Here is a 15,831-nt window from a genome sequence, read left to right as displayed (position 1 = left end):
TATATATGGGGGGGCCATTATGTAGGGAGAGTTCCATTATATGGGGGGGTGTCTGTTATATATGGGGGGCCATTATATGGGGGGGTCCATTATAGGGGGGCTCTATTATATAGGGGGGGTGTCTGTTATATATGGGGGGGCATTATATGGGGGGTCCATTATGGGGGGGCTCTTATATAGGGGGGGTGTCTGTTATATATGGGGGGGCCATTATATAGGGAGGGTTCCATTATGGGGGGGGGTGTCTGTTATATATGGGGGGCCATTATATAGGGGGGTCCATTATAGGGGGGCTCTATTATATAGGGGGGGTGTCTGTTATATATGGGGGGGCCATTATATAGGGAGAGTTCCATTATATGGGGGGGTGTCTGTTATATATGGGGGGGCATTATATGGGGGGGTCCATTATAGGGGGGCTCTGTTATATAGGGGGGGTGTCTTGTTATATATGGGGGCCATTATATAGGGAGGGTTCCATTAAGGGGGGGGTGTCTATTGTATAGGGGGGGTCCATTATATAGGGGGGGGTGTCTATTATGTAGAGGGGTGTCTATTGTATAGGGGGGGTCCATTGTATAGGGAGGGTTCCATTATATAGGACGGGGTGTTTATTATATAGGGGGGGTCCATTATATGGGGAGCTGTCTATTATATAGAGAGAGTTCCATTATATGGGGGGGGTGTCTGTTATATAGGGAGGGTTCCATTATATAGGAGGGGGTATTTATTATATAGGGGGGTGTCTGTTATATAGGGGGTCCATTACATAGAGAGGGTTCCATTATATGGGGGGGTGTCTATTATATAGGGGGGCCTATTTATGGGGGGGTCCATTATATAGGGGGGGTGTCTGTTATATAGGGGGTCCATTACATAGAGAGGGTTCCATTATATGGGGGGGTGTCTATTATATAGGGGGGCCTATTTATGGGGGGGGTCCATTATATAGGGGGGGTGTCTGTTATATAGGGACGGTTCCATTATATAGGGGGGGATGTCTATTATATGGGAGGGGGCTATTATATAGGGAGGGTCCATTATATGGGGGGGGGTGTCTGTTATATAGGGAGGGTTCCATTATATGGTGGGGGGGTGTCTGTTATATAGGGAGGGTTCCATTATATGGTGGGGGGGTGTCTATTCTATAGGGGGGTGGTATCATGAAGCGGTTCCGGTACCCGGGGGGGGGGGGGTGGTTTCCGGTACCGATGTTGTGCTTCCTGTAAGGGGGTGGGGGGGGGATCGGCTCCGGCCGTGTCCCCTTGAGTCTCCTTGTACCGGGGGGGTGCAGCTCTGCCCTTCCCAGAGCCATTTTCCACCTTTTTTATCCCAAATTCCCTTCCCGTCCCCCCCCCGGCGCCATTTGGAACCTGCGGGAGCCGGGAAGTGCCCAAATTCCCCCTTTTCCAGCCCAAATCGCTGCGGTTCTGGGGCGGAATCGCGGGCTCATCCGGGCTGGGAAATCATGGAAAGGGTTGGGATGAAGGGAGCTCAGAGCTGCTCCAGTCCCAAGCCCTGCCATGGGGTGCTCCGAGCCCTGTGTCCGCCCCGGATGGGATGGGATGGGATGGAGCAGCCATGGAGCCCATCCCGGTGTCCCAATAGGGAAGAGCTTCCCTGGATCCAACCTTGATCCCCCCCCCCGTTCCAACCTGAACCCCTCACCCCCTGTCCCATGGCTCCAGCCCCGGGGGCAGGGCCCTCCCCAGCATCCTCGTGGCCCCCTCTGCACCCCCAAGGCCCCCGTGCCCCCCGGTTGCTTGCACAATTCCAGGGATGCGGATCCCGGCTCTTCCCCTGTTCCGATGCCTGAGCCCCCTCTGGGGCAGGGCCTGGTGCTCAGCTCCATCCAGACCTGCCCTGCTCCATCCCCCTTTGAGGACCCACGAGGCCCATTCCAACCTGGATCCCGGGATTCCTTCCCGGGAGCTGTGGTTCCCCCCTGAGCCCGTTCCTTGTGGGATTTGTGCTCCAGGGCCCTGAGGGATTATCCCATCCCTCATCCCGCTGGCCACGCTCTTCCCAACCCAGACCAGGATGCCCTTGGATCCCAACCCCATCCCAAAGCCTGGAGCGTTGCCTGGGATCCCAGAGGAGGAGATGGGGGGGGGGCCTCTGAGCTCCTGGGGGAATTTGGGCACGGATCAGGATTGGTTTTATCCGGGATCGATGTTGTCTTTCCATGAGCTTCCCGTTGGGAAACACAGCTTGGGCTGTGCCAAAGGGCCGGTGGGATGTATGGATTCCGCCTATGGATCGGTTGGGAAGACTGGGGGGGAGCTCCAGGGGCTGCGATTCCCATGGGAAGCGGATGGAGGTGGGAGCAGGGAAGCAGAGGTGGCGATGGTCAGATCCAGTGGCTCCAGCGGAGCAGGGTGACAGCTCCAAGGGGATCCCATTGGGATCAGCAGTGGGAAGGGGGAATGGGGTCAGCTCTTGGCTCCATCCCTCCCAGAGGACGTCGGGATGGAGATGTGGGAATTGTCAGGGTGGGGGGGGTGGGATGGCTCCGCGTTATCCCAGCCAGGGCGGGTGGGAAGCGGGATGAGGACCCGGCACCGCGCTCGATCCCACCTGGATCCATCGTGGTCCACCTGGAGGAGGGGTTGCTGCTGGGAATGCTGTGGGATCTGGGGTGGCTTCAGCCTCCTCCTCCCCGCTGGAGCCTGGGGGTGCCACTGACCCCCCCCCCCAGCCAGGAGCAGGGCCAGGGGCTGGATCCGGCTCGGATCCCATTGGGAGCAGGAGATAAACTGGGATAAGGGGTTGGTGCTGGTGGCTTGGGCCTTCCGCACATCCCAAGGGCAGGGTGGCCTCCGGGGATGCTCAGTGCGCTTCCTCCCCTTCCTTCCTTCCTCTTTCCTCTTCCTTCCTCCTATTTCTTCCTCCTCCTTCCTCTTTCTCCCCTTCCTTCCTCCTCCTTCCTCTTTCTGCTCCTTCCTCTTCCTCCCCTTCCTTCCTCTTCCTCCTCCTTCCTCTTCCTCCCCTTCCTTTCTTTTCCTCCTCCTTCCTCTTCCTCTTTCTCCCATTCCTTCCTCTTCCTCCTCCTTCCTCTTCCTCCTCCCTCTTCCTCACCTTCCTTCCTCTTCCTCACCTTCCTTCCTCTTCCTTCTCTTTCCTCTTCCTCCTTCCTCTTTCTCCCCTTCCTTCCTCCCCTTCCTTCCTCTTCCTCCTCCTTCCTCTTCCTCCTCCCTCTTCCTCGCCTTCCTTCCTCTTCCTTCCTGTTCCTACTTCTTCCTCTTCCTCCCCTTCTTTCCTCTTCCTTCTCTTTCCTCTTCCTCCTTCCTCTTCCTCCCCTTCCTTCCTCTTCCTCCTTCCTTTTCCTTCCTCTTCTTCCCCTTCCTTCCTCTTTCTCCCTCCTTCCTCTTCCTCCCCTTCCTTCCTCTTCCTCCTCCTTCCTTTTCCTTCCTCTTCCTCCCCTTCCTTCCTTCCCCTTCCCTCTCCTCCTCTTCCTCCCGCAGCCAAGAAGAAGAACAAGAAGGGGAAGACGCTGACGCTGACGGATTTCCTGGCTGAGGACGGGGGGGGCGGCGGCCCCACCTACATCCCCAAACCCGTCAGCTGGGCCGACGAGACCGACGACCTCGAGGGGGATGGTACCATGGGATAGCGGGGTGTCCGCATGGATAATGGGATAATGGGATAACGGGGTGCCCACATGGACAATGGGATAACGGGGTGTCCGCATGGATAATGGGATAACGGGGTGCCCGCATGGATGATGGGATAACGGGGTGCCCGCATGGATAATGGGATAACGGGGTGCCCGCATGGACAATGGGATAACGGGGTGCCCGCATGGATAATGGGATAGCGGGGTGCCCGCATGGATAATGGGATAGCGGGGTGCCCGCATGGATGATGGGATAGCGGGGTGTCCGCATGGATGATGGGATAACGGGGTGTCCACATGGATGATGGGATAGCGGGGTGCCCGCATGGATAATGGGATAACGGGGTGCCCGCATGGATAATGGGATAACGGGGTGCCCGCATGGATAATGGGATAACGGGGTGTCCGCATGGATAATGGGATAACGGGGTGCCCGCATGGATAATGGGATAACGGGGTGCCCGCATGGATAATGGGATAACGGGGTGCCCGCATGGATAATGGGATAGCGGGGTGCCCGCATGGATGATGGGATAACGGGGTGCCCGCATGGACAATGGGATAACGGGGTGCCCGCATGGACAATGGGATAACGGGGTGCCCGCATGGACAATGGGATAACGGGGTGCCCGCATGGATAATGGGATAGCGGGGTGCCCGCATGGATAATGGGATAACGGGGTGCCCGCATGGATAATGGGATAACGGGGTGCCCGCATGGATAATGGGATAGCGGGGTGCCCGCATGGATAATGGGATAGCGGGGTGCCCGCATGGATAATGGGATAACGGCATAGTGGGATGCCCAGATACTGGGATAACAGGGTACCCAGGTACCAGGATAATGGGATAGTGGGATGCCCAGATACCAGAATACCCAAATACCACAATATCCGGATACTGGGATACCTGGATACCAGGATACCCAGGTACTGGAATTCCCAGATACCAGGATAATGGGATACCCAGATACTGGGATACCTGGATACCAGAATACCCAGGCACTGGGATACCCAGATACAAGGATACCCAGACACTTGGATACTGGGATATCCTGATACCTGAATACCCATATACTGGGATACCTGGATACTAGGATACCCAGGTACTGGAATAGTCAGATAACAGGATACCTGGATACCAGGATACCCAGATACTGGAATTCCCAGATACCAGGATAATGGGATACCCAGATACTGGGATATCCTGATACCAGAATACCCCTGTACTGGGATACCTGGATACTAGGATACCCAGATACTGGAATAGCCAGATCACAGGATAATGGGATACCCGGATACTGGGATAGCTGGATACCAGGATACCCAGGCACTGGAATACCCAGATAGGAGAATACTTGGATACTGGGATATCCTGATACCAGAATACCCGTATACTGGGATACCTGGATACCCAGATACCAGGATAATGGGATGCCCAGATACTGGGATACCCGGATACCAGGATACCCAGATACTGGGATACCCAGACACTGGAATACCCAGATATCAATATAGTCAGATACTTGGATACTGGGATACCCAGATACTGGGATACTTGGATACTGGGATAGCTAGATACCGAGATACCCACGTACCAGGATAACGGGATACCGGGATCCCCTGATACCAGGATAATGGGATACCCAAATACGGGGATACCAGGATAACCAGCTACCCCTGGGCACCGGGATACCCAGACCCCATGGGGCTGAAGGCAGCAGCATCACCCCTAGGGGCAGCTCCAGGGTGGGCACCATCGGTACCACGACCACCGGGATCCCCTTTGGGACGCAGCGGCTCCTCCCGGGAATGCCGATTCCCCCCCCCTCCCCAAATCCCTTTCCTGTCTCCCAGTGTCCACCACTTGGCACAGCAACGACGACGACGTGTACCGGGCGCCGCCGATCGACCGCTCCATCCTGCCCACGGCGCCGCGGGCCGCGCGCGAGCCCAACATCGACCGCAGCCGCCTGCCCAAATCCCCCCCGTACACGGCATTCCTGGGAAACCTGCCCTACGACGTCACCGAGGAATCCATCAAGGACTTCTTCCGGGGCCTCAACGTGAGCACTGGGGGTGGTGGTGGTTTTGGGGGTCCAGCAGCACCGTTGGAGCCTGGAGAAGGGGAGCTCCAGTGCCAAAAGGGGCTCCAGGATACCTGGAGAGGGGCTTTGGAGAAGGGATGCAGGGCTGGGAGGAGGTGTTTGGGCTTCCAGCTGGGAGAGGGAAGAGTTGGATGGGATATGGGGAGCTTCCTCCCCGTGAGGGTGATGGGATGCTGGAAGGGAGAAGGCTTGGATGCTCCAGCTAAAGGAGCGTCCATTGAGGCACAGGGGCTTGGAGGACCCTGCTCCAGTGGAAAGTGGGTTGGAGCTGGAGGAGCTTTAAGGTCCAACCCATCCCATTCCCCGCTTCCATGGTGGAATTCGGGAGCTCTCCCCCTTATCCCATTGCAGATCAGCGCCGTGCGCCTGCCCCGGGAACCCACCAACCCCGAGCGGTTGAAGGGCTTCGGCTACGCCGAGTTCGAGGACATCGATTCCCTGTTCCAGGCTCTGAGCCTCAACGAGGAGGTGAGGGAATTCCATGGGGATGCAAAAGGCCACGAGGGTGTCACCCCCTTCCCGCCCTCACCCCGGGATCTTCCCTCCTCCTTTGCAGTCCCTCGGGAACAGAAGGATACGAGTGGATGTGGCCGATCAAGCTCAGGATAAAGGTGAGGCCGCGGTGAGTTCCCGGCGCATCCCTGCTGCCGGCTTCCGCGCTCGGCTCCGGGCGCTGGAGCTGGAATTCCCTTTGGCCGGCAGACCGGGATGATCGCTGCTTCGGCAGAGACCGGGATCGCTTCCGGGACTCGGAGCGCTTCGAGAGCGACTGGAGAGCGCGGCCGGCGGCCACCGAGAGCTTCGAGGACTTCCCGCCCCGGCGCGGCGACGACGGCTTCGGAGACAGTGAGTGGGAAAGGGGGGTCTGGTCCGGAGGGAGAGCGGGATCTGAGCTGGGCAAAGACCGGGATCTGAGCTGGGCAAAGACTGGGATCTGAGCTGGGCAAAGACCGGGATCTGAGCTGGGCAAAGACCGGGATCTGAGCTGGGCAAAGACTGGGATCTGAGCTGGTTGGAGATCAGGATCTGGCCTGGTTGGAAACCAGGATCTGAGCTGGTTGGAGACCGGGATCTGAGCTGGTTGGAGACCGGGATCTGAGCTGGTCAAAGACCGGGATCTGAGCTGGTCAAAGACCGGGATCTGAGCTGGTTGGGGAACGGGATCTGCCCCGGTTGGGGACTGGGATCTGAGCTGGTCGGAGACTGGGATCTGAGCTGGTCAAAGACCGGGATCTGAGCTCGTTGGGGACTGGGATCTGAGCTGGTCAAAGACTGGGATCTGAGCTGGTCAAAGACCGGGATCTGAGCTGGTCAAAGACCGGGATCTGAGCTGGTCGGAGACCGGGATCTGAGCTGGTCAAAGACCGGGATCTGAGCTGGTCAAAGGCCGGGATCTGAGCTGGTCAAAGACCGGGATCTGAGCTGGTCAAAGACTGGGATCTGAGCTGGTTGGAGACCGGGATCTGAGCTGGTTGGAGACCGGGATCTGAGCTCGTCAAAGACCGGGATCTGAGCTGGTCAAAGACCGGGATCTGAGCTGGTTGGAGACTGGGATCTGAGCTGGTTGGAGACTGGGATCTGAGCTGGTTGGAGACCGGGATCTGAGCTGGTTGGAGACCGGGATCTGAGCTGGTCAAAGACCGGGATCTGAGCTGGTCAAAGACCGGGATCTGAGCTGGTCAAAGACCGGGATCTGAGCTGGTCAAAGACCGGGATCTGAGCTGGTCAAAGACCGGGATCTGAGCTGGTTGGAGACCGGGATCTGAGCTGGTTGGAGACTGGGATCTGAGCTGGTTGGAGACTGGGATCTGAGCTGGTTGGAGACCGGGATCTGAGCTGGTTGATGACCGGGATCTGAGCTGGTCAATGACCGGGATGTGCCCTGGTCAATGACTGGGATCTGCCCTGGTTGGGGACCGGGATCTGCCCTGGTCAGCGACCCGGATCTGCGCCCTCCAGGCTTCCCAGTGGCTCTGTGCCCCCCATGGGGCTGCTCCGTGTGGCTCCATGCGGGTTCCCATCCCCTCCGATCCCACCAAACCCCCTCCCGCAGGGTATCGGGATCGCTACGACGACCGGTACCGCGAGGGTCCGCGCCGGGACATGGACCGCGCCTTCGGGAGCAGGGATCGCTACGACGACCGCAGCCGGGACTACGACCGAGGTGGGGCCGGGATCCCCGTTGGGGTCTGGGGATGCTTCCCACCGGGATGGGGCCTCAGGAGCCGCTCCCGGTGCAGGCTACGACTCGCGGCTGGGCGGCAGGAGAGCCTTCGGCAGCGGGTACCGCCGGGACGAGGAGTTCCGCAGCGAGCGCTACGAGGAGCGCGGGGAGCGCTGGGCGGCGCGGGATGACTACGGCCGGGATGACTTCCGGCGCGACGACAGAGGTGATGCTGCGGGACCGGGGGGGGGGAGCAGGGGATGGGAGCTGGGATCAGTGGGGATGGGAGCTGGGATCAGTGGGGATGGGATCTGGGATCAGTGGGGTGGGGGCTGGGATCAGTGGGGGTGGGAGCTGGGATCAGTGGGGATGGGAGCTGGAATCAGTGGGGGTGGGAGCTGGGCTCCATTGGAGCAGGGTCTGGGATCACTCAGGGTGGATCCAGGCTCATTGGGATGGGAGCTGGGGTCAGTGGGGATGGGAGCTGGGATCAGTGGGGATGGGAGCTGGGATCAGTGGGGATGGGGTCTGGGGTCAGTTGGGGTCTGTGGGGTTCGGGTCTGGGATCAGTGGGGTGGGAGCTGGGATCAGTGGGGATGGGAGCTGGGATCAGTGGGGGTGGGAGCTGGGATCAGTGGGGATGGGAGCTGGGATCAGTGGGGATGGGAGCTGGGATCAGTGGGGTTCGGGTCTGGGATCAGTGGGGTGGGAGCTGGGATCAGTGGGGATGGGAGCTGGGATCAGTGGGGGTGGGAGCTGGGATCAGTGGGGATGGGAGCTGGGATCAGTGGGGATGGGAGCTGGGATCAGTGGGGATGGGAGCTGGGGTCAGTGGGGATGGGAGCTGGGATCAGTGGGGGTGGGAGCTGGGATCAGTGGGGGTGGGAGCTGGGATCAGTGGGGATGGGGTCTGGGGTCAGTGGGGATGGGATCTGGGATCAGTGGGGTTCGGGTCTGGGATCAGTGGGGATGGGAGCTGGGATCAGTGGGGATGGGAGCTGCGATCAGTGGGGATGGGAGCTGGAGTCAGTGGGGGTGGGAGCTGGGATCAGTGGGGGTGGGAGCCGGGATCAGTGGGGGTGGGAGCTGGGATCAGTGGGGATGGGAGCTGGGATCTGTGGGGATGGGAGCTGGGATCAGTGGGGTTCGGGTCTGGGATCAGTGGGGATGGGAGCTGGGGTCAGTGGGGTGGGAGCTGGGATCAGTGGGGATGGGAGCTGGGGTCAGTGGGGATGGGAGCTGGGGTCAGTGGGGATGGGAGCTGGGATCAGTGGGGTTCGGGTCTGGGGTCAGTGGGGATGGGAGCTGGGATCAGTGGGGTGGGAGCTGGGATCAGTGGGGTTCGGGTCTGGGGTCAGTGGGGATGGGAGCTGGGATCAGTGGGGGTGGGAGCTGGGATCAGTGGGGATGGGGTCTGGGATCAGTGGGGATGGGAGCTGGGATCAGTGGGGGTGGGAGCTGGGATCAGTGGGGATGGGAGCTGGGATCAGTGGGGTGGGAGCTGGGCTCCATTGGAGCAGGGTCTGGGATCACTCAGGGTGGAGCCAGGCTCATTGGGATGGGAGCTGGGATCAGTGGGGGTGGGAGCTGGGATCAGTGGGGATGGGATCTGGGATCAGTGGGGATGGGGTCTGGGATCAGTGGGGATGGGAGCTGGGATCAGTGGGGATGGGGTCTGGGATCAGTGGGGATGGGAGCTGGGATCAGTGGGGATGGGGTCTGGGATCAGTGGGGATGGGAGCTGGGATCAGTGGGGTTTGGGTCTGGGATCAGTGGGGATGGGAGCTGGGCTCCATTGGAGCAGGGTCTGGGATCGCTCCAGGTGGATCCAGGCTCACTGGGATGGGATCTGGGCTCCATTGGAGCAGGATCCAGGCTCATTGGGATGGGAGCTGGGATCAGTGGGGATGGGAGCTGGGCTCCATTGGAGCAGGGTCTGGGATCACTCAGGGTGGATCCAGGCTCATTGGGGATGGGATCTGGGATCAGTGGGGATGGGAGCTGGGATCAGTGGGGATGGGAGCTGGGCTCCATTGGAGCAGGGTCTGGGATTGCTCCGGGTGGATCCAGGCTCACTTGGGATGGGATCTGGGCTCATTTGGGATGTGGTCTGGGATCGTTCTGGGTGGAGCCCGGCTCATTGGGATGGGGTCTGGGCTCCATTGGAGCAGGATCTGGGATCGCTCAGGGTGGAACCTGGCTCATTGGGATGGGATCTGGGCTCTGTTGGAGCAGGATCTGGGCTCATTTGGGATGGGATTTGGGCTCCTTTGGGGCAGGGTTTGGGCTCCTTTGGGGCAGGGTGGAGGGCTCCTTTAGGGCAGGCTCACTTGGGATGGGATCTGGGCTCCCTTGGGGCAGGATTTGGGATCCCTTGGGCAGGATTTGGGCTCCTTTGGGGCAGGATTTGGGCTCCTTTGGGGCAGGATTTGGGCTATTTTAGGGCAGGATTTGGGCTCCTTTGGGGCAGGATTTGGGCTCCCTTGGGGCAGGATTTGGGCTCCTTGGGGCAGGATTTGGGCTATTTTAGGGCAGGATTTGGGCTCCTTTGGGGCAGGATTTGGGCTCCTTTGGGGCAGGATTTGGGCTCCTTTGGGGCAGGATTTGGGCTCCTTTGGGGCAGGATTTGGGCTCCTTTAGGGCAGGATTTGGTCTCCTTTCCTTTAGGGCAGGATTTGGGCTCCTTTGGGGCAGGATTTGGGCTCCTTTGGGGCAGGATTTGGGCTCCTTTGGGGCAGGATTTGGTCTCCTTTAGGGCAGGATTTGGGCTCCTTTAGGGCAGGATTTGGTCTCCTTTAGGGCAGGATTTGGGCTCCTTTAGGGCAGGATTTGGGCTCCTTTAGGGCAGGATTTGGGCTCCTTTGGGGCAGGATTTGGTCTCCTTTGGGGCAGGATTTGGGCTCCTTGGGGCAGGATTTGGGCTCCTTGGGGCAGGATTTGGACTCCTTTAGGGCAGGATTTGGTCTCCTTTGGGGCAGGATTTGGGCTATTTTAGGGCAGGATTTGGGCTCCTTTGGGGCAGGATTTGGGCTCCTTTAGGGCAGGATTTGGGCTCCTTTAGGGCAGGATTTGGGCTCCTTTAGGGCAGGATTTGGTCTCCTTTAGGGGAGGATTTGGACTCCTTTGGGGCACGATTTGGGCTATTTTAGGGCAGGATTTGGTCTCCTTTAGGGGAGGATTTGGTCTCCTTTGGGGCAGGATTTGGGCTCCTTTGGGGCAGGATTTGGGCTATTTTAGGGCAGGATTTGGTCTCCTTTAGGGCAGGATTTGGTCTCCTTTAGGGCAGGATTTGAACTCCTTTAGGGCAGGATTTGGGCTCAGTTGGGGCAGGATTTGGACTCCTTTGGGGCAGGATTTGGTCTCCTTTAGGGCAGGATTTGGACTCCTTTAGGGCAGGATTTGGGCTCAGTTGGGGCAGGATTTGGACTCCTTTGGGGCAGGATTTGGGCTCCTTTGGGGCAGGATTTGGGCTCCTTTGGGGCAGGATTTGGACTCCTTTGGGGCAGGATTTGGACTCCTTTGGGGCCGGATTTGGTCTCCTTTGGGGCACGATTTGGGCTCCTTTGGGGCACGATTTGGGCTATTTTAGGGCAGGATTTGGGCTCCTTTGGGGCACGATTTGGGCTCCTTTGGGGCACGATTTGGGCTATTTTAGGGCAGGATTTGGACTCCTTCGGGGCACGATTTGGGCTATTTTAGGGCACGATTTGGGCTCCTTTGGGGCACGATTTGGGCTATTTTAGGGCAGGATTTGGGCTCCATCCCTTGCCCCCCCCCATCCCCATCCCCATCCCACCTCACTCCCCTCCCTGCTCCTTGGCAGCCCCCACGCAGCGGCCGAAGCTGAACCTGAAGCCCCGGAGCGCCCCGAAGGAGGAGGAGGCGCCGGGGGGGGCCCCCGCGGCCCAGTCCGTCCGCGCCGCCTTCATCTTCGGGGGGGCCAAGCCCGTGGACACGGCGGCGCGGGAGCGCGAGGTCGAGGAGCGCCTGCAGAAGGAGCAGGAGAAGCTCCAGCGCCAGCTCGAGGACGAGAAGAGGCTCGAGAGGCGCCCGCGGGAGAGGTGGGGGCAGATCCCAGCCCTATGGGCGCCAATGGGGGTTCAGGGAGCTCCCCCCATGGACACCAATAGGTGCTCATAGAACCCCCCCATGGACACCAATGGGGGTTCAGGGAGCTCCCCCCATGGGCACCAATGGGGGCTCAGGGAGCTCCCCACCATGGGCTCCAATGGGGGCTCAGGGAGCTCCCACCATGGGCACCAATGGGGGCTCAGGGAGCCTCCACCATGGGGACACCAATGGGGGTTCAGGGAGCCCCCCCCCATGGACACCAATGGGGGTTCAGGGAGCTCCCCCCATGGGCACCAATGGGGGCTCAGGGAGCTCCCCACCATGGGGACACCAATGGGGGTTCAGGGAGCCCCCCCCCATGGACACCAATGGGGGTTCAGGGAGCTCCCCCTATGGACACCAATGGGGGTTCAGGGAGCTCCCACCATGGGCACCAATGGGGGTTCAGGGAGCTCCCACCATGGGCACCAATGGGGGTTCAGGGAGCTCCCACCATGGGCACCAATGGGGGCTCAGGGAGCCTCCACCATGGGGACACCAATGGGTGGTGCTTGACCCCCCCATGGACACCAATGGGGGGTCAGGGAGCTCCCCCCCATGGGCACCAATGGGGGCTCAGGGAGCTCCCCCCATGGACACCAATGGGGGTTCAGGGAGCTCCCCCCCCCATGGACACCAATGGGGGTTCAGGGAGCTCCCCCCATGGGCACCAATGGGGGTTCAGGGAGCTCCCCCCCCCATGGGCACCAATGGGGGCTCAGGGAGCCTCCACCATGGGGACACCAATGGGTGGTGCTTGACCCCCCCATGGGCACCAGTGGGGGCTCAGGGAGCCTCCACCATGGGGACACCAATGGGTGGTCTTTGACCCCCCCCATGGACAACAATGGGGGCCCTGGAAGCCCCCCCATGGACACCAGTGGGAGCTCTGGGAGCTCCCCCATGGACACCAATGGGTGGTCCTTGAGCCCCCCATGGACACCAGTGGGTGGTGCTTGACCCCCCCAATGGACACCAGTGGGGGTTCAGGGAGCTCCCCCCCATGGACACCAATGGGTGGTCCTTGAGCCCCCCATGGACACCAGTGGGTGGTGCTTGACCCCCCCATGGGCACCAGTGGGGGTTCAGGGGGCTTCCACCTTGGACACCAGTGGGTGGTCCTTGAGGCCCCCATGGACACCAGTGGGTGGTGCTTGACCCCCCCATGGACACCAGTGGGGGCTCAGGGAGCCCCCACCATGGGGACACCAATGGGTGGTCCTTGAGGCCCCCATGGACACCAATAGGTGCTCATAGAACCCCCCCATGGACACCAATGGGGATTCAGGGAGCCTCCACCTTGGACACCAATGGGTGGTCCTTGACCCCCCATGGCCACCAATGGGTGGTCCTTGCCCCTCCATGGACACCAGTGGGTGGTGCTGGACCTCCCCCATGGACACCAATGGGTGCTCCTGGACTCCCATGGACACCAATGAGGGCTTCTGCACCCCCTCCATGGGACACCAATGGGTGCTCCTCGATCCCCCCGTCATGGGGACAGCACGGGTGACCCCCCCCCCCCATAGGGACATCATGGGTGTCTACAGCCCCCCCCCCCATGGGGACACCATGGGTGGTGCTTTAGCCCCCTCCATGGGGACACCCATGGGTGCTCCAGTACCCCCTCTGTGGAGACACCAAAGGTGGTGCTGGACCTACCCCATGAGGGCATCATGGGCATGGACACCAATGGGTGCTCACAGAGCCCCCATCATGGACACCAATGGGTGCTCACAGAAGCCCCATCATGGACACCAATGGGTGCTCACAGAGCCCCCATCATGGACACCAATGGGTGCTCACAGAAGCCCCATCATGGACACCAATGGGTGCTCACAGAAGCCCCATCATGGACACCAATGGGTGCTCCTAGACCCCCCCTGCTCCATGGGGACACCCATGGGTGCCCTGACCCCCCCATTCCCGGCACAGGCACCCCAGTTGGCGCAGTGAGGACAACCAAGAGCGCTCGAGGACGGGCAGTGAATCCTCCCAGAGCGGCCCCCCCGGCACCGCCGCGGGCACCGGCCCCACCGGCAGGAGTGAGTGCATGGGGGGGACGGTTGGGGGGGGTCCCACCACATCACCAGCACCCGTGACCCACGTGTGGGCCCCCCCACAGCCACCCGGAGGAGGGAGAGCGAGAAGTCCCTGGAGAACGAAGCTTTGGCCAAAGAGGAGGAGGCGCCGTCCCCCCCCGGCCCCAAGGCCAAGGAGGAGAAGCAGCCGCTGAAGGTGATGCCCGCGCCGCCCCCCAAGGAGAACGCGTGGGTCAAGCGGAGCAGCCACCCCCCGGCGCGGTCCCAGAGCTCCGACTCGGAGCAGCACTCCCCAACCAGGTGGGTGCCGCGGGGCCGGCTCCGGGTCAGCCCCAGGAGCGAGCTCTTGGTGTTCTCCTTCATCCCCCGTTGATGTTCTCCATCATCCCCCACTGATGTTCTCCATCATCCCCCACTGATGTTCTCCATCATCCCCCACTGATGTTCTCCTTCATCCCGCGTTGATGTTCTCCTTCATCCTCCACTGATGTTCTCTTTCATCCCCCACTGATGTTCTCTTTCATCCCCCCTTGATGTTCTCCATCGTCCCCCATTGATGTTCTCCTTCATCCTCCACTGATGTTCTCCATCATCCTCCACTGATGTTCTCCTTCATCCCCCGTTGATGTTCTCCTTCGTCCCCCGTTGATGTTCTCCATCGTCCCCCGTTGATGATCTCCTTCATCCCCCGTTGATGTTCTCCTTCGTCCCCCATTGATGTTCTCCTTCGTCCCCCGTTGATGTTCTCCTTCGTCCCCCATTGATGTTCTCCTTCGTCCCCCGTTAATGTTCTCCTTCATCCTCCACTGATGTTCTCCATCATCCCCCACTGATGTTCTCCATCGTCCCCCGTTGATGTTCTCCTTCGTCCCCCGTTGATGTTCTCCTTCATCCCCCGTTGATGTTCTCCTTCATCCCCCGTTGATGTTCTCCTTCATCCCCCGTTGATGTTCTCCTTCGTCCCCCACTGATGTTCTCCTTCGTCCCCCACTGATGTTCTCCATCACCCCCCACTGATGTTCTCCTTCATCCCCCGTTGATGTTCGTTCTCCTTCATCCCGCATTGACGTTCTCCGTCATCCCCCATTTACGTTCTCCTTCATCCCCCGTTGATGTTCTCCTTCATCCCCCACTGATGTTCTTCATCCCCCGTTGATGTTCTCCATCACCCCCCGTTGACGTTCTCCATTGCCCCCCATTGACTCTCTCCATCATCCCCCATTGATGTTCTCCTTCATCCCCCATTGATGTTCTCCATCATTCTCCACTGATGTTCTCCTTCATCCCCCATTGATGTTCTCCATCACCCCCCATTGACTCTCTCCATCACCCCCCATTGACTCTCTCCATCACCCCCCATTGACTCTCTCTCCATCACCCCCCATTGACGCTCTCCATCACCCCCCATTGACGTTCTCCATCACCCCCCCATTGACTCTCTCCATCACCCCCCGTTGACGTTCTCCATCGCCCCCCATTGACGCTCTCCATCGCCCCCCATTGACGTTCTCCATCATCCCCCCCCATTGACGCTCTCCATCACCCCCCATTGACTCTCTCCATCACCCCCCATTGACTCTCTCCATCACCCCCCATTGACTCTCTCCATCACCCCCCATTGACTCTCTCCATCACCCCCCATTGACGTTCTCCATCACCCCCCATTGATGTTCTCCATCACCCCCCATTGACGTTCTCCATCACCCCCCATTGACGTTCTCCATCACCCCCCATTGACGTTCTCCATCATCCCCCCCCATTGACGTTCTCCATTGCCCCCCATTGACTCTCT

The 15,831-nt window shown here is 60.0% G+C and overlaps 1 protein-coding gene across 1 annotated transcript; it reads left to right on the top strand.

Annotated features, from left to right (window-relative positions):
* Positions 1-3,434: 3,434 nt before the first annotated feature.
* EIF4B (eukaryotic translation initiation factor 4B) lies at positions 3,435-14,412 on the top strand (the record flags this gene model as incomplete). The annotated part of the gene is made up of 10 exons (XM_062607821.1): positions 3,435-3,599; positions 5,473-5,681; positions 6,075-6,191; positions 6,280-6,334; positions 6,426-6,569; positions 7,777-7,887; positions 7,964-8,113; positions 11,711-11,948; positions 13,933-14,042; positions 14,123-14,412. Coding segments are annotated over 10 exons (1,589 nt in total), but the record flags the coding sequence as incomplete, so codon positions are not given.
* Positions 14,413-15,831: the final 1,419 nt, after the last annotated feature.

Source organism: Pezoporus occidentalis, unplaced genomic scaffold (assembly GCF_034315485.1).
Source record: "Pezoporus occidentalis ecotype Australia unplaced genomic scaffold, CSIRO_AGI_Poc_V1 ctg1265, whole genome shotgun sequence".
Taxonomy (NCBI): Eukaryota; Metazoa; Chordata; class Aves; order Psittaciformes; family Psittacidae; genus Pezoporus; species Pezoporus occidentalis.
This window is presented reverse-complemented; position numbering and strand designations above follow the sequence as displayed.